This window comes from Gavialis gangeticus, unplaced genomic scaffold (genome assembly GCF_001723915.1).
Source record: "Gavialis gangeticus isolate Ggan-Ray unplaced genomic scaffold, GavGan_comp1, whole genome shotgun sequence".
NCBI classification, from domain to species: domain Eukaryota; kingdom Metazoa; phylum Chordata; order Crocodylia; family Gavialidae; genus Gavialis; species Gavialis gangeticus.
This window is the reverse complement of record NW_017729034.1, coordinates 49,312,370-49,334,337: the sequence shown is the minus strand read 5'-3', so window position 1 is coordinate 49,334,337 and position 21,968 is coordinate 49,312,370. Positions and strand designations below refer to the sequence as shown.

Genomic DNA, 21,968 nt, shown 5'->3' with positions numbered 1-21,968 from the left:
AGAATAAGATGGTGCGGGATGTCCTAATTGGCATGGCAGGGGGCGCTAGCGGGATCATGGCCGCTCGTAGGCCCCACGCAGTGACATACTTAAACATCCTTCTGACCTGTTCCAGCATTAATCCACTTCAGTTCTCCACCTTTCTAGATAAATTGAGACCTCTCCCACATGCTTTGAACTCCTTCTAGTTATAACAATCAGATTCTCTTCCTCTTGGGTTTCCCACTGACAGCTGTCTGGCATCTGCTGGAGAAGACTTTTGAGTAGTCTTTGAGTACACATTTAACTCCTTTCTTACCAATAATTTTTTAGAAATTACATTTAAGCAATATACAACTTGCAATAGTAAATTGCCTCTAATAGATGACAATATTGGATGCCTTCATTGTTTAAGAGGAGGGTTTTCCTGGATCTTTCAAGTCCTCCTTTGCCTAGAATATCAGCCCAAAGTTATATTGATGGAGAAAACCTCAGAAGCACAGATGAACTATGTCAGCTCCTCCTATTGTGAGCTCTGTAGGGGTTATGACTCGATCTTGCTGTCTGCTAGCAGCCTGGTACTGAGGTCCCCAAAATAAGTCAAAGTATGACATGAATATCAAAAGAAATGACAAAATATAATGGTTCCACAGGCAGAGCCAGTTGGGAATCCTCTGCTACTCTCCAATACCTTTAGAGAAATGTGTGGCAGGGAGTTAGGTACCCTCCCAATGTCCAGGTAATAGAATTTGTAGAAGTCACCAAGAGGGGCTGAGTGATATCTGACTTTGTCAGAGCAATCTACATTCTGGATGAAGAAGGAAGATATGATTCACCATGATGTGGTGCAGAAAGAAGAGTCTTTGGCTGCTGGGAGTGAAGGTCTCAGACATCCCATTATGCCTATCCAGTATATTCTGCCTGAAACAATTGATTTTTCTTTCTGCTTAGGACACAGAGCAAATGCTAGGCCTAGCATGAAGCAGGGACAATATGGTCCAAGTCTTTCTGTTGCAGATTTCATAGCATTTCTGAGAAGTCTTATCTAAGGCTTGTGGAGTGATGGGTTAATTGGGGTTAGCTCTCACTGCTAGTGCCACAGCTGTCAGATATTATGTGAAGGGGCTTGTGTTGCCTGTTTCTGAGAATGTGAATGAACATAGACTCAGATCTTGAACCTAGGGAGTGCCCTTATTACAGGTTTGTAGTGTTCATACCTTCAGGTTTTTCCTAAAAAGTTTTTAATTTGAAGATGAGCATTTCACACAACAGCATAAATCCAGGAGCCAGGGATTAAAGAGAAAGCATATTCTGAGATTCTCAACGCAATCAGTCGAGTGAATCTGGTGCAGAATGCTTTCACATTTATTTCTAGGCTGCATATGATTGCAAGCATTGCTGCAATGTAATGAGAAACGTAATTACCTTTTAAAATATGCATGTTCATTAGACACTTTCACCTTATATATATATATATATATAACACCATCATAATCAGGGTTGATGCTCAGCTCTTAAAATTCACACTGATGAAGTAGTGTAGATGGAGACAAATGTCCTCTTGAGCAATCATCTGCATATTACGGGAAACATTTTTAGGAAAAAAATCTTATGAGCTTTTATTCTTCCTGTAATTTATACTGGAAATACCAATGCCATGATAATTGAAACTAAGTTCCCTTTCTTATCTAGTGTTCTATTTTTTCCCTGATCTTGATGGCAGTCTTTGCAGACAAATGCCTAAAGGAAAGAGATATAATTGGCATGATAGTTCGGAAGCATTTTATGACAAAAACGGTGTCAAAACCAGTATGTTCCTGCAAACAGTTGTGGTTTCAATAAATCAACATTTTCCAAACAACACAAAAAACTGGTTTGAAAAATTACTGATCAGCAACCATGTAAGTTTAATTCTGAAATGTAATATGTTGTGAACCAGTCCTCCAGTCTTGAGGGAAGCACAGGGAATTGCACCTTGTGTAAGGAATGAAGAAGTAGGGATTTTCTTCAGACAGGTAGGTTTGTGATTATCATGTGACAGAAAAACAAATGAAATGGGTTTTTTTTAGTGAACAGTACATTATAATCCATTTCTTATTCTGTTTCCCCCTAGAGACATCATGAACAATAAAGTGTTTTACCAACATCCTAATCTTATGAGAGCGTTAGGAATGCATGAGACTGTTATGGAAGTGATGGTAAATGTACTTGGAGGAGGAGAATCCAAGGTAAAGGATTTCATTGGTAGAAGACTGGGAATTTAGCATTTGGCCTTTTAAACCTTACTCCTACAAGGTGCTGAGCTTACTGGAGGTGCTAAGAGCCCTCAGTCTTGTTCATTTTATTGGAAAAAAATATAATTGAGTTCTACATGGACAGAATTACTGTAGTATACCACCTCAAAAATGTTATATAGCTTCTAATTATTGTCCTTATAATTATGTTATGGAATAAGATAAGTATGCGTATATTCACACTGACAAAGAATAGCTAATAGCACTTGTAACCTACTATATATTATAGGTATTGATATCAAGCGACTCTTGTCTGAAAGTTTCCAGTTCTCTCTCTCTCTCTCTCACACAGACACAGACACACAGACACTCTCTCCCCCCTCCCCCACTCCATTATAGAGAACCACAAAATTGGCCTCTGGAGCTGAATTCTGTGCATATGTCAGTGTTTGAATCTCATGTTTAGAGATGTATCTTCTTCTCTTGTTAAAGCAGTAGTTTGATCTGTGCTATGAGATTTAAGGAGGGTATACACTTATTCTGAGCTTTTTTGATTTCACTGAGGCCTGTGTGGAAAGGTTACTTAGCAGGTTTGGCATATAATTTAAATTCATGAAGACTAATATGATAAAGGCTTAAGTATATACTGAGATATATATATTCTAACAATCTTTTTATTAATCTTTTTTATTATTATTATTTTAAGGAAATCACATTTCCTAAGATGGTGGCAAACTGCTGTCGTTTTCTATGTTATTTTTGCCGCATCAGCAGGCAGAATCAAAAAGCTATGTTTGATCATCTTAGTTATTTGCTGGAAAATAGCAGTGTTGGACTTGGTAAGTAATAATATAAAATGTATCTAAAATGTGTTGTATATATAAATCTTGAAAATATGTCATTGATTTAAACTAACATATCCCACCCACTTCTGCTTCCAGCAATACTTATATAGAAAAAAAAAGTCTTCCAAAGAAAAGATTCTAGAGTTACTCAGACTTAAGGATCGAGTAAAATTAAAGGTGAATAGTTGAGCTCTACCAATTATGAGGAGATTGAAGTGGCAAAGACCAAAGAGGAGGTAGTTTAGCCAAGAATTTTACTTGTATTTACACAGAAGAAAGGCAGGAACGTCTGATCCTGAAATGCAGGATTACATTTTGTACCTCAAGTAAGGGCAAGCTCTAATTTATGACTAGCAAGTCAAAATTAAGTGCCTGCAGTTTTCTTTCTTGGGGATCTTTCCTCGCCCAGACTGGCTAAGTTCTTCTACCTTGTTCAGGGTGCAGTGCCATGGCAAGTGCAGATCGAAGGGCATAGTGGTGCTCTCATTCTTGTATGAGTATAAAGTTGCTCGTAAGTGAATTCTGAATTAAGTTTTTGAAGGATCTAGCTGATGCTGGGGGAAGTTCCTAAACTTTTATATCACTCAGAAATGCAGAGACCCAAGGTTACTGACCTTCTTTATCCTAAAGGGATTCAAACTAGCCTTTCTCACCTCTTCGAAGGATGACCAAACCACCAGGCACTCTTCATGTCTCCTATTGAAGTTGAGACACTGTGCAGCAAGGAATTTAAGATTTGTGAGTCCAAAGGGAAAGCAAGCAAGAATATAGTTTCATAGTTTATGCGTATGCATCTGACTATAGTCCAGTGGTAATGACTTTTGCTTGGGAAGGGAAAGACTTGGGTTCCAGTTCCTGCTTCTGAGGGTTCCTGCCATTGCCCTTTGTATTACTGCCATTGGCTAAATGTGTAGGGTGTTGAGAGTGGGGAACCAGAAACTGGGTCTCCCCCTTTCTTAGCTGAGTACCTCTGTCACTGATAGAACCTTGTTCTCATGCTCTCTCTGTCTGGCTACGTGACTTACAAATCCTTCATTACGTAGTGGCCCATCTTTAAAAAGAGGGGTGAAGAATGCCTTCCCCTCAGCTTTAGTTTCTAGACATGCTCCTAGCATGTGAAAGAGTTTCACTTAAAGCGCCTCATGCTGAAGGGTATATAACCTAGATCTTATGCTTTCTGGGTAGGTAATCCAGCCAACAGTATGGGCTAGTATGGGTACTACCATTTCCTCCTATTCCCCCTCTTTTGTTTCTGAATGGAAGTTGCTGTGGCTGCTGTGTTTTGTGGTTGACTCAATGCTGCCAGTGTGTTTCCAGTGTGCTTTGAGCATCTCCATCAAATTGGGCCCTTCAGGATATGTCTTCATTGTTCCCAAGCATGCTCCATACACTCATTCCTGCTTGAAACCTTCATATATATACAAATAAGGTTGCTCTGGGGTCATCCATGTGCAGCCATTCACACAACTTTAATCTCTGGTATGATAAGGATAATCCTGGAGAAGTTTCATTGGCACATTTTTGTGTTGAACAGGTGGGGTGGGATTGTCTCAGAAATATTCTGGTCAAGGCAAGCTGCTATTGAAGCATGGATATACCCTGAGAAGACTTAAGTATAGGAGCACCTATTTTGTGAATGCAAATGCAGTTAAGCACAAGGTAGATTTTGAAATGGTCAGTGCAGCCAAGATGACTGTAGTTTTGGACATCTGCAGTAGCAGCACTTTAGACACCTGAGTAAGTTTTTCAGACATAGACTTAGTTGTGTATGGACTCTCAATTGCCTAAATGTTTAGGTTGTTTTTTTGTAGATTGCTTACTTGGATTTAAGTGCTTGAGTTCTGCCTAAATTGGTTTTTAGGCAATTACATGCCTTTTTTGGTACATAGTCTAAACTTTCCTTGTTAGAATGTTGGTTTAGGACAGAAGCATTGCCACAATTTAATTTTGGAGTAAAAATAGTCATTTTCCCTTTTAATGAGGCGATGGTACTATGACAACACCTACACATGACAGGTATCGCACAATGAACTGGTTAATTACACAATTACCTTGAGACCAGCTACGTGTTCAAAGTATCTATCACACAACAAGAAGCTCCAAACAGCTATCAAGGTAGACCTAAAAAGTGTGCACTAACTTTATAGCTGGTTGCTATCGAGCTTTAATTTGCACATGTAGCAGGGTCTCACCTGCAGCTGGAAGCCCCATCAGATATGGGCTCCCAGCCACAAGCGTGCACCTTGTCCAGCCAGGGCTGTGAGTCTTGCAACTGCTGAGGACTCTTGGCCCCAGGAGCTGGCAGCAGCCTGCAGCTGCTGGGACCCGGAGTCCCACAGCTATGGGTGCTGGTTCCCTGCAGTGTTCTTCTTGGTGCCGGGACCCAGAAGCTGCAGGGCATGGCTATGATCTCCCCATCCCAGGGGTTCATGAAACCTCTGTGGTGGGGGGATCAGCACTGCAGCAAACTCCCCACCCCAGGGCAAATGACAAGGGCAGGAGGACTGCCTCAGCAGTGATCTCCCAGCCACAGGGAGCACTGGGTGCCCATGTGGCTGGGAGCTCTTAAGCTGAGGGGGTTCCCAACCACAAAGGGCTTGTTTCCTGCCAGTGCAGGGGGAGTCTAGGATCGGCACAAGGCACAATGGGATCTAATGTATGACCCCACAATTGTGCCTCCTGCCATGGCAGGAGATGTGATTTTGTGAATCATGCATTAGATCCTATTGCACCTTTACTTGCACGTGTAGAGGGGTCTTTGAGAACTGTTAAAACTGTACCATATTAATTTAGAAATAATACATTTAACATCCATTTTTAAGAACAGAATAAATGACCAAAATTATGATCATGAAACCAAACTTGGGAAGTTGTAAATTAAAAAAATATTTTAAAAATCTGAGCACATAAAACAAAGCATTGTGTCTGAATGGATATTTGCGACTATAAATGTGTAATGGCTGAACTTGAGATGCATGCACCTAATTGTTGTTTTAAGTGTTAACTGTTATTTTAACAGCATCCCCTTCTATGCGAGGATCAACCCCTCTAGATGTTGCAGCAGCATCTGTGATGGATAACAATGAACTTGCACTAGCTTTAAGGGAACCTGATTTGGAAAAGGTTGGTATCCATCTTTTTATAGTCTTTTGTTGGCAGTGAAAATATAACAGAGAGGGCAAAAAGGCATTGCCACTGCTAGTTAGGAGGAGAAATCTGTATTCTAGAAATGTTGTGCAGGAAGAAAAAACATGACATGGATGAAAACTAGACATGGGGTGTAGAAAGTATGCCAAGTGAAAGTTCAATTTTTGGCACCCTAAGCTTAAATTGATTGCTGGACACCCACAACGAGGTGTCAAACAGACAGACCAGGGTTTTTTTGTCTGGGAGGCTGGTCAAAATGAAAGAGTAGATCTCTGAGTTATCAGCATGAAAATACGGTTGAAGAAATGTTTTCAAATAAGGATACAATGAAGAAGGACAAGAGGAATCAGTTAAAGAATTTTGATATTTGGGACTTTTGCTGAAGGTTGCAGTATAATCAAGAGCCTCCTGAAGGAATGACTATAAAGGCAGGAGGAGAACAATTGGGAGATGAAACTTCCAGAAATGTATTATGGTTGACAGTATCATGGGTAGCCAAAGGAGAAGGATGAAGATGAAATATTGCTCTTCAGATTTGTCCAAGATGAGACCATGAGAGGTTTTTATAAGGACTGCTTTAGTTTGTGGATTGTATATGAGGAAACTTTCTTCTGAAGTTGTGACTTTCCTCCTTTTAGTAATAATTTGTTTTTTCACGTTAAATTATTTTTAGGTAGTTCGCTATCTGGCTGGATGTGGTTTGCAAAGCTGCCCTTTGTTGATTTCTAAGGGCTATCCAGACATTGGATGGAATCCAGTTGAAGGAGAAAGATATCTGGATTTTCTTCGGTTTGCTGTTTTTTGCAATGGTACTTTTAGGACCCTATCCGTTTTATACTTTTCTTAAAAGTCTAAATAATATTTATCAATGTTAAGTCTGTCATTTAATATACATACTGGTCTGTTGGCATCAAAACAGGACTCTACCTAAGTTCAAAAGAGCTATCCAAATTGGCCAGCTGTTACAACAGTCATGATGTACTTCCATTTTGGTAGTACATTTTTCCCTATGAATCTACACTAGAAACCCATGGAGAGTGTCCAGGTAGTGAGGGCTCCCTCACTGCCTTCTTTTGAAGCCGGTCCACCTAGGACTCTCACTTTCAGAAGAAAGCTATAGATACTGGACTAAAGAATGTTATTTTTCACTTGCTTTCTTGCACTTTCTGGCTACCAGTGGCTCTACGGTATATCCTAGGGGTTAGAGGACTCTCTTGGGAACTGGGAGATGTGGATTAAAATCCCCTGAGGTTGAGCTGATTCTAATAAGTGAGTCTCATATATCCTTGTCAAATGCTATAATCACTAGGCTACTGGACAAAAGGTGAGTGCCACCACTACATTAGAAGGACAGTGAAACATTATGAATCATATCAGTACTGATCATAAGAACCTATTGTCAGATGAGGGCTAAATATTTGGAGACTGAATGACTGGAAGCCCTTAATATTCAGCAGAAATCAGTGCCTAAGCTTCTGAGAGGTGCAAGACTTTGGACATGTTTTTGTGCTTAGCATTTCCTTTTGCCTACCTCTAGGCACCCTCAATTGTCATTCTACATCTCCTCATTCTCTCTATGCACCTAAAACTTCATCTCTCTTCAGAGGCACCTCAGTCTCCCCATTGACTGGATAAGGATCCTGGCACCTAGCCTGGTCAAACTAAATTGCCCTCCTGGAAAAGGAGCCTAAAACTTAGGTACAGGCAGTCCTCGGACTTATGACACAATTGATTCTTGAAAACCGCATTTTAAGTCGAAATGTTGCAACTCAGAACCAATTTTGCCATGTTATAAATGGGGGATTGGTTCCTGAACCAAGACCCGATACCCTATTTTCACCAAAAATAACCAGAATTTTGTACTCAATCAATTATATGAGTAATACAGCTACATTAATGTATTTATATTGTAAATGGTAATCACATTGATTTGGAAGGACTTCTTTGAGGTGACTTTGATGGGCTTTTTGAAGGGCTCTTGGCTGGAGTCTTCTCAGGAGTCTTGGGTGCAGGTTTTTCTGGAGTCTTGTCTGCTTTCTTAAAGAAAATGTCCAAGGCAGTTTGGACAGATGTTCTTTAGGGAGATGGGTGATGCAGTGAACTTGTTTGCTGGCATGGCATGGCATCGGATCAAGCATCATAAAATTGAAACTGACCTGAGAAATTCAAAACAAGGTGTCAGTTTATAAACTCCATAAGTGCCGTTCATTGTAACTCAAAAAGTCTCAAGTTGAGGACTGCCTGTATTAGAAAGCTAACTGTAGGTGCGTACAAAATCAATTTTAAGTTGGCCTAAGCATTTAAAAGCCCATTTCAAAAGTGACTTGGGCTATTAGTGAGGGGGCCTGGTGCAGGGTGGGTGGACCTGATGATTTTGCATGGTCCCTTCCAGTCCCTTACAATTTATGAATTGTAGAACCTAATGAATTAAGAACCTAAGTCCTGTTGGCTTTCAAATTAATTTTAGGCACCTCAGCGCTTTTTAGTCACCTACTAGAAATAGATATTGCCAAATGAAGCAGATCAACTGTGCCAGGATGAGTCCATATTATTGGGTGAAACATGTCAACCGTTGTCCCACCCATTGTACTTGTGGCACAACATATAAGATATGTTGATATCACTTCTAGAGATGCAGCTTCAGAACTCTTCAGGAACATTGGAGATTGCCAGGAGCATGTCTTGGCAAGCAGGGCCCCTGAGTTTCCCCACTTGCACAGATGCACCCTAGGGATCCCAGGAATTTGTCTCTGGAAGTGGGGAAAGCTGAGATACTGCAGTGCAGCCACCAATCAGTGACTGACAGTACTAGCCTCGGGTCTGCATTGGAATGTCCTGGCTTTCCCCACTTCTGGAGATATGCCCCTGGGATCTCCTAGTGCATCTTTAGAAGTGTGGAAAGCTGGAGTTCCCCACTTCCAGAGATTAACCAAGTGAGGTGGTGCAGGCTCCCACCCTGGGGGTTTTTAAGAGGAGGTTGGATGACCACCTTACTGGGGTCGTTTGACCCCAGTGCTCTTCCTGCCATGGCAGGGGGTCGGACTAGATGATCTGCTCAGGTCCCTTCCGACCCTAGAAACTATGAAACTATGAAACTCCCTGTAATTTTGGGGGCTCATCTATGGAAGCTGGGTACCCCAACTTTTCATGCTTCCAGAGACACCCCAGAGATTGCCAGGGCAGAAGCAAGAAAAGCCAGGCAGGGGCTTGAGTGGCTGATTCTGTGCAGGAATTCCTGGGGATGCAGGACCAGTCCCCTCAAGCCCAGAGAGTGCTTGACCAGGGTGACTGCAGAGTTCAAGCAGGTCTGGCTGCCTGTGCTCTCCTGATATAAAGCAAATGGATTTCCAAAGCTATAAAGTTACAGAGTTTATTAATACCCTTTGTCACAGACACATTGTGGCACCAACAACTGTATGGACATCTATTTGCTGTTGCTTTCTGCCACCATAAAAATGTCTGTGGTGGCATGAAGGTAATATCTGTTTCCACTCTTAAACAGTTTCCAAAATTTTGCCCATGTGGCAAAATTCAGGGTGGAATAGGGCCAAAACACTATTATTAGGACCATTGCAAGCAGAGGCATAGTGAGCATTATTTCATATTTGGGGTTAGGTTTGCGGTATACTGACTACTGTAGACCAGGGTGGAAGGGAATGCTGTTGCTGCTGCAGTAGCAACATCAGCTTCACTCAGGCATTAGGAGCTCTGTGAGTGGGGTCCCTGGGAGCTGATCCTGGTGCCCCATTCACTTCTTCCTTTTCCTGCCCCACCTCCACCAGTACATATATATTGGGTGCAGGACTATGCCTGCTCTGGCAAAGGCTCCCACAATTCTGCTCATTCCACTAACCCCCACTCCCTTCACTTGCCAGATATACTGCTTGGTGTGGCACTGTCTTGCTCTTACAACCTGGCAGGACAGCATGGGGCTACCCCCTGCAATGGCAAAGACCCCTGGAGAGCAATTTTGGCACTCTTACCTAGCCAGCATCCTACTCTTTATGCCCTCATTACGCTACTACATATAGGGCCTGATTTCAGTATTTACTTGCTTTTTTGGTACATGCACAGCCTTCTGACACGAGTGCAAACTTCAGCATAGGTACATAGCATCTGCATTATTTTTATGTCTTTTTTATTTAATCACTTTTATGGTGAAAGTAATATATAATCTGGCTCTTATCTCTTTTTGACTTCACAATATCAAGTAAATTTTAATGATGCGGAAATCAAGACAATAGAGAACCTTTTTACACATTTTAAAATGAACAGCAGACAGAATCAAAGGATTTAAATATGAAAATTTTAATCACCTTTGCTTCTTCTCAGTGGTATTACAAAATGTCATACTTCTGCTTGTTTATTATGTAACTGAGCAAAATTGAAATTGTCTTTGGTGTTTAATTACAGTCTACATTGTACTGATGTAGACATGACACGTCTTCATCATGCACATTTATCTGATCATTTCTCAAAATTGTACTGAATTTGTATTATCTTGAATTGTCATTCTTCCCCTTTCCCTCCCCCACCTGTCATATGATAGGAGAGAGTGTTGAAGAGAATGCTAATGTTGTGGTCAGGCTGCTTATTCGTCGCCCCGAGTGCTTTGGTCCAGCACTGAGAGGTGAAGGAGGCAATGGTTTACTTGCTGCCATGGAGGAAGCTATAAAAATATCAGAAGATCCTACCAGAGATGGACCCTCCCCTAGTAATGGATCTTGTAAAACGCTGTAAGTGCAAGAGAGCAATTTAACTAACTTATGCTTTTTTGCTCAATCGCATTTTTCCAATTCATTATGCCTGTTGTTAGTCTGTTCTCAAACTATTATCACATAATCTAGTTCACTGCATGGGAAGAAAATATCCTTCCCTTCTTCTTTAAGTTCTATTGGAAGTGTATCTTCTGCCAGCTGCCACCATCTCTGCCTTAACTCAGAGTTACTAACCAGGCAACTGATTATCAAATCTTGGTTCTCTTTTAGGATTCTTTCCTGTTGTTTGTCAGTCAGATAAGTAGGACTCAGTCTCCAGTTTTGAAGGAAAATAGGTGCTGCATGTAGTCTGTACTTTCCCAAATGTTTCCTCCAAATTCTAGAGGGCTCAGTGGAATCTTCTGCTACACATTACTAAAAAGGAGGATGTAAAGTAGCATTGTATTAGGTTAGGTACCTCAGGCATTAAAATGCGAGAAGACCTCTGTTTTCTAGGTACTTATTTTCTGTGCCCAATGAGTTGAAAAATGTACTTGAAATTGCAACACTACAAAAATAAAGGATACAAAGTACTAGATATGGCAATATAGTTTTGTTCTAATATAATGTCATGGCAAGCTGAAGGCAGTGAACTCACCCAAGATTTAGCTGTAATTGTGAGCAGATTCTGTTCCCTCGCCCTCCCAGCTTCTGTCGATTTTTATCGCTGATGTAAAAGCCTTACACATCTTTATATTTCATATTCTGTTTCCATTAACAAATAAATAAACACAAGTGAGATGGAAGAACAAGAAGATGACACAATCCACATGGGAAATGCCATCATGACATTTTATGCTGCTTTGATTGACCTCTTAGGACGCTGTGCCCCTGAAATGCACGTAAGTCTTGTTTCTTCAAATACTGTCCAGTAGAGCTACTTTCTTGCTTGGTGGTCTAGACAACTGGATTTTTACTTTTTTGAAGCAATCGTCAGTGCAGTATTTAAACATGAGATCATTTTGATGAAAATGATTAAGGAACTGAGAGATGAATATTGGCTATGAAGATTTCCTAAAATCTGTGTATAGGCAAATTTTGCCCTCAGAATCTACATAGCAAATCAGAATTCTAGAAGTGGTTGAAATATTTTGCAATAGTACCTCTTGAAATGAGGTACTATTTGAAGCGTTTTACTTTTGTTTACACCTGAATGGGGGCAACACGTAGGAGTTGCATGGGACCTGGAGTCAGGCTTATACCCTTCCAGTTCCCTTGCCAGACCTATGCCAGAGCTAGGACCTCCAGCCCCAATCCCCTCTACCCCTTATCTCCAAGGTGGGAGGGAGAGGCTTGGGGAACCTCCTCCTCCTCTTTGGCTCTCTGCTCTTCTTTCCCCTCTACTTATAATCCCTGTCAGAAAACAAAGGAGTGAAGGGACTGAGAGCAGTTGCAGGTCACTGCATCCTGCTCTAACATCCCTTGGCTGGTGCTAGAGGAAGCTGCAGTATTTTAAAATGTTACAACTAGGGAATGACACAAGGAACATACTTCTATGTCCTGGCTGAAAGGTTTCCTTTTCAAACTGTTTCCCAGTATGTTTCCCTTGGAAATGTTTCAAGTGTTACCATAAGCAGATCTAGGATTTTGGAAAGAGAGGTGAAGGAGCAGTGACTGGTGCTGCAGGGGTGGCTGCACCCTCTGCTTCCAGCTACAAACAGACCAGACAGACTACAATGAGGTATAAGCAGCCAGGGTCTTGAATCTGGTAAGAATCTCCCCTTCTGCTCTTGGTACCCCATCAGTGGGACCTCCTTTCTCCTCCCCCTCTCCCCTCTACTTATGCCTTTAGGCACAGGAAGGAAAGACCCACCTGCCATTGCCTCTGTCAGCTGCCCCTTCCCTGCAGGGCTTCAGGGAGTGGCTGTGCAGGGACCTAGGCTTGGCTGAGGTCAGTAGTGGCAGCAGACAGATTCTCCCTCCCTGAGCTGGTGGGGAATCTCCCAGGGGACAGGGAAGGAAAGGGGAACCTCCCTGTCCCTGGCTGAGTCTGACTCCCTGCATAGCCCAGCTGGACTGTGGCTGGAATGGCTCTGGAGCCCCGCTTTATCCCAGGTCAGTCAGGAGGTGGCAGCCAGTCGGCAGGAGTCGGGGGAACAGATGGAAAGAAGGTGCCACTGAGTATGGAGGGGAAGGGAGCAGGTGTCAAGAGCAGGGTGGAAGCATCTTACCTGCTTTGGGACTAAACAGAACTCTTCGGCTGCTGCTTTGGCTGCTGCCCCCATGGTGTGGGATGAAATGGGGGTTGCTGCTGTGCCCTCACACCTCCTTTGGATCCTCTCCTGATTGTTACACCCCTCTGTACTCTCAGAGGGCACTATGTTGTACAGGGGTCTCTACGTTTTCATCTTGTAAGAATGCCAGAGATACCCTTGTTTTTCCTTTTCCTGTTGTTGCTACTGATCCACTCTTGAAAAGCTTAACAAGAGAAAATAAATAGAAGCATAGAAGGAAGCTTATATCTCTCATTTCAGAAAACAAAAACCAATCCATTAATTTCCCTATTGTTTTTCTTGGGAGGGTCCAGAATTCGTTTGTGAACTCGAATTCCGCAGATGGCAGCACAGTGTGGTAACATCTAGCCCATCAAACTACTCAAACTTTCCTTCTTTTTGCATGATTGTAAAATAAGTCTTAAGCAGCATTTTTTTACTCTCTTGGTATATATTTTTAACAAATTATTTGATTCATAGAAAAGGAAAAATGGTGTTTTATCTGATCAACATATTAAGAATCAGTTCTGTTATGAGAGAGACAGTAGTTTTTCATCTTGATGTGTGTATTTGCACTAAAAATGCTAATCAAGGGTTGGAGAATCATAATGTTAGGCCTTGAACAAATGCATATTATTGTACAAAGATGGTCTCTGCCTCAAAACCCCAAATGGCCTACAAACTTAATATTTAGTCCTTCAAAAAATATAGGATTTTTTTTGTGTGTGGGAGTAGTCCCAGTAAGTTTAACAGAATTACCCCTATACTGAATTATTTACCTAACTCTTTGTTATGTTGGATTTTGAATTATGAACAGAAATAATAGATGAATGAAGATAGGGTTAGGAAACGTTATCTAAGACTCTTTTTTTGAACATTGAATTCATAATTTGATACCATTTCTGTCAAAATTACACTAAATTTTGCAAGTTTGCTCCCTTGCATTGAGAAATATTTCTGGATTCACTTGAAACTTGAACTAAATGTCAGATTTGTACAGTCCTCAAATATTTAGGTCATCCTTATTATAAATTATCTGATGTGAGAGGTATATTATTATTATTATTTGTTAGATATAGAAACACTGTGCCCTGATTTTTTTTAAAGTTCCTGGCCACCCAAATGAGCTGTGGACCAGGTTAGGATAGTGAAGCTGATGACAAGATAACTAAGCTCATTACCTGTTCAAGGGGCTTTTTGCATTAGACCTGTTACATGTGTGCACCTTGCATTGTTCCCCAGGTGTCCCATCATTTAATATTGAAAATGAGATCATTCTTCCCAAATAACAAAAATTCCACGGTTCTAGAATCTATCAATTGGAATCAATGTGACAACAAAGAACATATAAATTGTGCAAAATGTATATTCTTCAGTGTAGTTTGACCCTGACTCATATTTACTCATATAAATATGTACCTCAGAAGCTTTCTAGGGGGTGCAGGCAAAGATAGATGCAGGTGTGGGGGAAAAATGCTTAATGATTTTTCTTTTGATTGTATGCTTTCACTCAGCTAATCCATGCCGGCAAAGGGGAAGCTATTAGGATCAGGTCAATACTGCGGTCTTTGATTCCATTGGAAGACTTGGTGGGTGTAATTAGCATTCCTTTCCACATGCCAACAATAGTGAAAGGTAAGGAGATTGCTGTTCAGTTGTTTCTTCCCCCACCTTCTGTTCTTTTGGTTGGTTGCTTGTATCAATATTTCCTTCCATATCCACTGGAAATTAATGTTTTCTTAATGTGCATTACAAAATTCATACTACATTTTTGGATGTTGTAGATAATGATGGATAATGACCCACTGATTTCAGTGAGATCATCACTGAGACCAGAGTTGTCCTAAATCTTCTCACTTTGTTGCTCTTCTTTAAGCCCTTTGGGAAACTAGAGCAGGCTAACAAAAACAAGGAGTTAAGTAAAATAAGTAGTATGAAATGTGCCAGTGCCTATACAACAAACTGGATGAGTGACACAGGGCCGGTCCATGGGCCCAGTCTGGCACATGGGGCTGTGTCATCTAGACCATGGAGCTCCCCACAGATCTAGAAATGTGATGGCAGGACAAGTGTCAGCAGTATTAATTGCTATAGTAATTAACATTGCCTCTGCTCCTCTGCCACCAGTATCTAGCCTCTTGGGAGCCTAGTGGTCAGGTCCAGCCCATGGGCTGTATCATACCCCAGTTATAAAGGCACTCTTTTGCCTTAAGGAATTTCTTTGTGCCCTCAATGGTTTCCACTATTTACTAGTCAAACAGGTCTGCCTATTTTTAGGTTTTGTTTTGTTTTTTTAATAGAGAGAGAAGGCTGTTTCTATCTAGCAGTTATAGAAGTAATCCATTCATTTTTTTTTTAGTTTAATAATTTCAACTAAAATTCCATGTCAGTTTTTTATCATTCTCATTGCTGGCAAATTAAAGATAATTTCTGTATTTTTCCCATTTAATTTAGTGCCCTCTGAGAGACCCTCAGAATGATACAACACTAATACTTTTGTCTAAGTGATATCACTAGAAGCACTTTCATCCCCTGTAGTGGAGACATTTGGTTAAGTGTCACAAAGCTATATATTAATTGAATGTGCTGGAGCTTGCTAATTAGCATGCTCCAGCAGCTTCCATGCCATGTCTATTCAGCTTCCCTGTACTTCAAAATGGTGGCTGGGGCGCTTTAACTAAAGCTCATTGCATGGAAGCTTTAGTTAAGGTGCCTTTTCCACTATTTTGAAGCACAGAAGGCTGAACATGCGTATTGGTGCTGGTGCTTTAATTACAGAGGCTTTCTGAGCTTCTGTAATTAAAGGGCCTCCTCCCTGCACCGTAGAGCACGTGTATAGATGCCCTATGTCCCCTTCCATTTTTACTTCTGCTGAAAGAAAAGCACTACTAGTGTTGTGATGCTATCACAAGAAGTTTGAGCTTGTTCCCCAATTTAGAGAACAAATAGATAAACAGTTATTCTTCATTTCACTATTTTGTTTTAGGGAAACTTTCAGTTTTTAGAGGTTTGTGGTTTTACAGGTTTCGGTTTATGCCTTTTTCTTTTGCAAAATAATAAAAACAGACCTAAAGAATATGTTAAAGCTTCTAAAAAATTCAAGAAATGCATTTTTCTTTCTCTCTTTTTTAGTGGGGGAAAAAAAAGAACTAAAATTAACTCTCCATCTCTGCCTGGTAAATGAATCCAGTTTCCTGTTGTTAGCAGAACTTAATGTAATAACTGATTAACAATGAGCTCCTTCTGGGCAGCTAGAAGTTATTCAGTTTTTTTGTTGGCCCATGAGTTTGCCTACAGGAAGCTCACTGCTTCAGTGAGTCCTAATTGAGCATTTGTATCAAGGGGAAAGGTATACCTCCTCTTTGGTAGTACAGGCAGTCCTCAGACTTATGACACAATTGGCTCCTGAAAGCCACGTCTTAAGTCAAAACATTGTAATTTGGAACTGATTTTCCCATAGGAAACGATGTAATAAATGGAGATTGGTTCCTAAGTCAAGGCCTGATACCCTATTTTCACCAAAAATAACCCAGAATGTTGTACTCAATCAATTATAGATAAGTAATTTAGTTACATTAATATATTTATATTGCAAATAGCAATCATATTGATTTGGAAGGACTTCTTTGAGGCAACTTTGCTGAACTTTTTGAAGGGAATTGGTTGGACTTTTTGAAGGGTTCTTGGCTGGAGTCTTCTCAGGAGTCTTGGCTGCAGGTTTTTCTGGAGTCTTGTCTGCTTTCTTAAGGAAAGTGTCCAAGGAAGTTTGAACAGATGTTCTCCAGGGAGATGGGTGACACAGCGACTTGTTCGCTGGCATGGCATCACATCAGATCAAGCATTGTAAAGTTGAAACTGACATCAGAAAGTTGAAAAAGGGTATCAATTTAGAAATGTTGTAAGTGCAAAATGTTGTAACTCAAAACATTGTAAGTCGAGGACTGCCTGTACTTCTTAGTTGTATCATTATAGTGCTGGAACGTGCAAATGTACAGGTTGGGTCATTTCAGCAGAAGAATAATTCTAATCCAGTCTTGATGTTTAAAACAATGCTAATTTACCTTTCAAATAATATTAATATGTTACAGACTGAAGCAAAAGCTCAGTGGCACTTGCTAAACAGGCACTCAGACTTACAAAGGATTATTTGGGTTACACAAAGTATCAAAAATGAAATGTTTCTAGTTTTCAACTATATGGTTTTACTTATACTTTCTTTTCTATAGCTGTAAAGAGGTCTTAAACATAGCTCAGAATTTCTATATATTTTTAAGATCTTCTGATAAATTGTCCTTTCTGAGATCATCTTATTCATGTGATCTCTTGTTCTTTGCAGTATTTATCCCACAATAAAGGCATTTTTACCAGTGCCATATTTCAGAGACCATTATTCAGATTTATTCTGCTATTGGCTATCTGTTCCCTTTATGGAATGTCAGTTCAATCAACACTTTAATGTATTGTGTATTATTTCCTATAGTCTAAAAGTGTCATCTGCTTTGGCACTATCAAAATAAATGAGACAGAACACTTAGAATTTATCAGGATTTAAGTTGCCTTATTCATTTTATTTATTTACTTATGAACTTTACATAATAAAATCACTTGGAAAAATGTTCCAGTATTAACAATACTCCTCACAAGGAGTAATATGGTGATCTAGTATATCTGTGCAAGTTGATCCCTATTACTGAAGTCTTATTTCTTCCTTTTAGATGGTACTGTGGTGGAACCTGACATGTCTGCGGGGTTTTGCCCAGATCACAAGGCAGCCATGGTTTTGTTCCTTGACAGGGTCTATGGCATTGAGGATCAGGATTTCCTTCTGCATCTGCTCGAAGTTGGCTTTCTGCCGGATCTCCGTGCTGCTGCTTCCTTAGACACGGTAAAAATTTAAACCAATTGATTTTCTGTTTCTTTATCTTGTCATGGGGTATCTAAATTGCTGCACAACAGAAAGTATGTTTCAGCTTTAGCTGAATATCGAGTAGCCTCTTGATATTTGCACTGACTGGATGGGCTTTCTGGTGTTGCCAAACTCTGAGAGCATCTTGAAAACTATATTCCCTAGAGTAATGCTTGTTTTAGAGAGCATTTCTAGCTTTGAGCCTAGGCCCATGGATGAGAGGCACGGGGCCTCTTTTTGGCAAGAGGTCTTCTGAGCCCTTGATCCTGGATCTAAAATCAGTTGTTTATGGAGCATGTGACTGAGAATGTATCTTCAGATTGCTTATGTTCAAAGTTAAAAGATAAAGCCCATGTACAGTTACTCTGGCAATAGGAAAGAGCATAGATGCCAGGCAATGTACTTCTGGCATTTTGGCACATTGAAATTCTCTCCTGTGTAAGCTTACTTTAATAAAAAAAATAAGTTTCTAACTGCAACATTTGTGGAGGTTTCCTTTAGTACAATGCTAGCTAAGTTAGGATTAGATGGACTGAAGCTGTGATGCACGGGCTTTCTATAGACGTCAAGAACATGCATTCTCAGAAGTGAATCTTCATGGATGTTTCAGCTTTATAGGGCTTGTAGGTTTAGCAGAAGAGACTTAGGCTGAGAGGGACACTCATCCACATCAACTTTGTATGTTCAGCATTCTTAATGCACATTCATGAAGTCTGAAGTCCCACTTTTTTCCAGGAGGTTCTACACTAAGTAATATCAAAAGAGCTACATTGAATACTTTATGTGCATATGTGAGCTTTATCTTGTGCCTGAATATGGGATGTATTTAAGATACAAATCTAAGTCTGAATTTGCAAGCAGTGCCCATCTTTCTAAAGGCTAGCAAATACTCTATATCAAAATGTCCTGGATAATATTTGAATTTTGCAACCTGAGTTCAGATCATTTCCACAAATTTATATAGAACAGCATGTATAAAATTCCATTTTAAAACAGATAAAATATTGTAACTATTTTTTTTTTTTTTAGAAAATGTCTGAACAAATTTTAAAAGGGCTTTTCGTTGTGTTTTTTTAAAGTAGTAAGTGACTAAATATAGGAGATTGCACAGGGAGACTGTACCGAAGCATATATTAGTGGGATTCTTAACCAGGATGCAGTGGCATTCTTGAGTGCCTTGAGATCTTTTTAAGGGTGATGCAGTATTGCACAATGTTAGGACCATTAAGTGTGCAAATGTCTATATAAGATTTACAAGATAAACCCATAAATTTCAAATAGGAATCTAGAGTATCAAAAATATCACGACCTGTTGTGGTCTTTCTGAGTTCTTTGCAACAGAACAATTTCTGTATTTTCTTCAGTCAAAAAATGGTAAATTCAGAAATATTATGGAGGGGTATCTTGTTTCTAAAATGTTTAAGAACCACCAGTGTACCATATTATTTATATATATATATATATATATATATATATGCATATTCAGTCACATAGTACTGTGCTTTTCTAGATTTCTAGATCTACTTGGACATTTTATAGAAAAGAAATAATTAAATTGTAGGTTTTTGAGAAATGGAGGGTAATCACAGGCACTGACTTAGTTTTTTGCCAGTGGGTGCAGACATAACACCCCCCAAAAAAAAACCCAAAAAAACCCCAAACCCCAAACCCCCCCCAAAAATCTGCAGGGCAGGTGTAGTTTTGATTTGTGAATAATTGTCCTGTGTGCATAAGTTTAGAAATTTTATGGTACTCTAGTATTAAAGGCATCTAAGGAGAGATCAGTAAAGGTATAAGAAGGAATTTGGCTAAAACCCACTTTGTGTTTTTGTATGAGTTCCTCCGTTCATCTTCTATAAAAGCAACAATAGAAAAGAAGTACTTTTTTTCTGTTATAACAGTATTTACCCCATAACTCCAATTAAGTTTTGTCCAATTTATTTCATAGGCTGCTCTGAGTGCTACCGACATGGCTTTAGCTCTGAATCGATACCTTTGCACTGCAGTGTTGCCTTTGTTGACCAGATGTGCTCCTCTTTTTGCTGGCACAGAGCACCATGCTTCTCTTATAGATTCCTTATTACATACTGTATACAGACTTTCAAAGGGCTGCTCTCTTACCAAAGCTCAGAGGGACTCCATTGAAGAATGTTTACTCTCCATTTGTGGGTAAGCAAAAATTCCTGTCTGAACAGAAATATGATCTGTTGAGATGTGATATTTGCAGGACCTAATCAAAGAATACCTGACTGCATGTCGCCTTTTATCAGTAGGATGGCTATGCATTTTAGTTAATATAATATGTTACATTCTAGACTGTTCCTTTTTTTCACTAGCATTTAAGAAAGATAACTTGATCTTAGCCCACGAGAGGCTGAGAGGGAAGTACACATTTGACTTCAGTCAGGTTCTATAGATAATAGTTAAAAATATATGCAGTCAGTTATTTTTTTATTACAGACACTTCTTTATAAAATCTAAGCAAGTAACAAAGGGGCAGGACTGCATACATAAAGCTCCATAAGTACAGAATTGTGACTATAGAATGGTGTCATTTTTAGAAACATTTAAATATTGTAGATTAGTACAATTGGTTCATTGCTGAATTAATATAAAAGGTTAGATTTCTCTGTGAATGTGTTAAATTTTAAATCATGTTAAACTGCCCATTAATATCATATAAGCTCACTGTAAGCAGGTCACTTATCCAGCTTCCTTAACTAGACCAGTCAGCTCTGTGTTCAGGTTGTCCCAACAGTGTTTAATCCTCTCGGAGAGGCCCAAACCAGGGTAAATAACACAAACCTACCAGAAGCTGCCTTCTTTTTGGCAGTGAGAGAGAAACCTCTCTGGCTCTGGGCTTCTGAGATCTGCACTTTCCCTCTGCACTTCCCTCCTCACTGTCAGAACACTACCCACCTACCATGTTATTCTTCCATGTTGGGTTTATGCAGTCTTGAACACAGTGGCCCCTAGGTAACATTTCAAAGCATAAAAATCTCATTTTCAGAATTTGGTTAGGCACCGAGGAACCTACATCACTGGGATTTGTGCACTTTAGAGCACTTGACCCCTTCTGGATTTTATTAATATATTACTGGCACAGCATAGGAATGACACTTGTCAATGGTATTTTAAACAGCACATTTTGATTCATAGCACAATAATACAAATGCCTTTGAGATTGATAGGGAATAAAAGTAGTGTCCTGCAATTCTTTATACTGCATACTAATTCTATAAATTACCATATTTATATTATAGTTTACCTTATGTTCTTGCATACATGTACCCTTCTGCCCCCCCAGTCTGCTAGAAATAGGGGTGTGTGTTTTAAATAAGAAAATACAGTAATAGGAGGTTCTGCAGCTTGACTCTCTGACAGGGGAGAGAGAAAATAACTCTGTATATGCTGCACAGGGAGTGGCACAGTTAGGGTTACCATACATACAGGTTTTCCCAGACATGTCCTCTTTTTGAGTCCTCCAATCTCCATCCAGGTGTTTTTTTTTAAATATGATCAAATGTCTGGGATTTTGCTCTGCTCAACATTGAAGTTTTTCCCAGTAGTTCCTGGCTTGCCCTAACAAGATGCTGCTTGGGGCTTAGGGGATTGGGGGGAAGGTGACTGGAGGTGGCAGGCATCACATGTGTCTGCATGTACACACAAATGTGGCTGGCATGCAGCCTGGCAGGGTGGTGGGAGCAGCATCAGCAGCTGCATGCAGGTAAGTCTATGGGGGATGGGGGTTGGAGGGCCAGGGCTTGGGGACTGTCTGGGGTGTGAGGTTGTGTGTGTGGCAGGGGTGTGTGGAGGGGATAAGTATGTCGGGGGGGAGGGGCAGGTGCCTGCCGGCACTGGGGGAAGCTGTCTGGGTGCGGGGGCTG

At 40.2% G+C, this 21,968-nt stretch overlaps 1 protein-coding gene across 1 annotated transcript in view; it reads left to right on the top strand.

The window, feature by feature from the left end:
* The window catches only part of RYR2 (ryanodine receptor 2), a 784,157-nt gene that overhangs the window by 426,346 nt on the left and 335,843 nt on the right, over positions 1-21,968 (top strand). Inside the window, exons 42-50 of the mRNA XM_019526720.1 lie at positions 2,093-2,207; positions 2,920-3,052; positions 6,078-6,181; positions 6,879-7,014; positions 10,755-10,941; positions 11,699-11,804; positions 14,690-14,810; positions 17,891-18,060; positions 20,030-20,250. Coding sequence (XP_019382265.1) covers positions 2,093-2,207; positions 2,920-3,052; positions 6,078-6,181; positions 6,879-7,014; positions 10,755-10,941; positions 11,699-11,804; positions 14,690-14,810; positions 17,891-18,060; positions 20,030-20,250 — 1,293 coding nt within the window. The remainder of the gene's footprint in view (positions 1-2,092; positions 2,208-2,919; positions 3,053-6,077; positions 6,182-6,878; positions 7,015-10,754; positions 10,942-11,698; positions 11,805-14,689; positions 14,811-17,890; positions 18,061-20,029; positions 20,251-21,968) is intronic.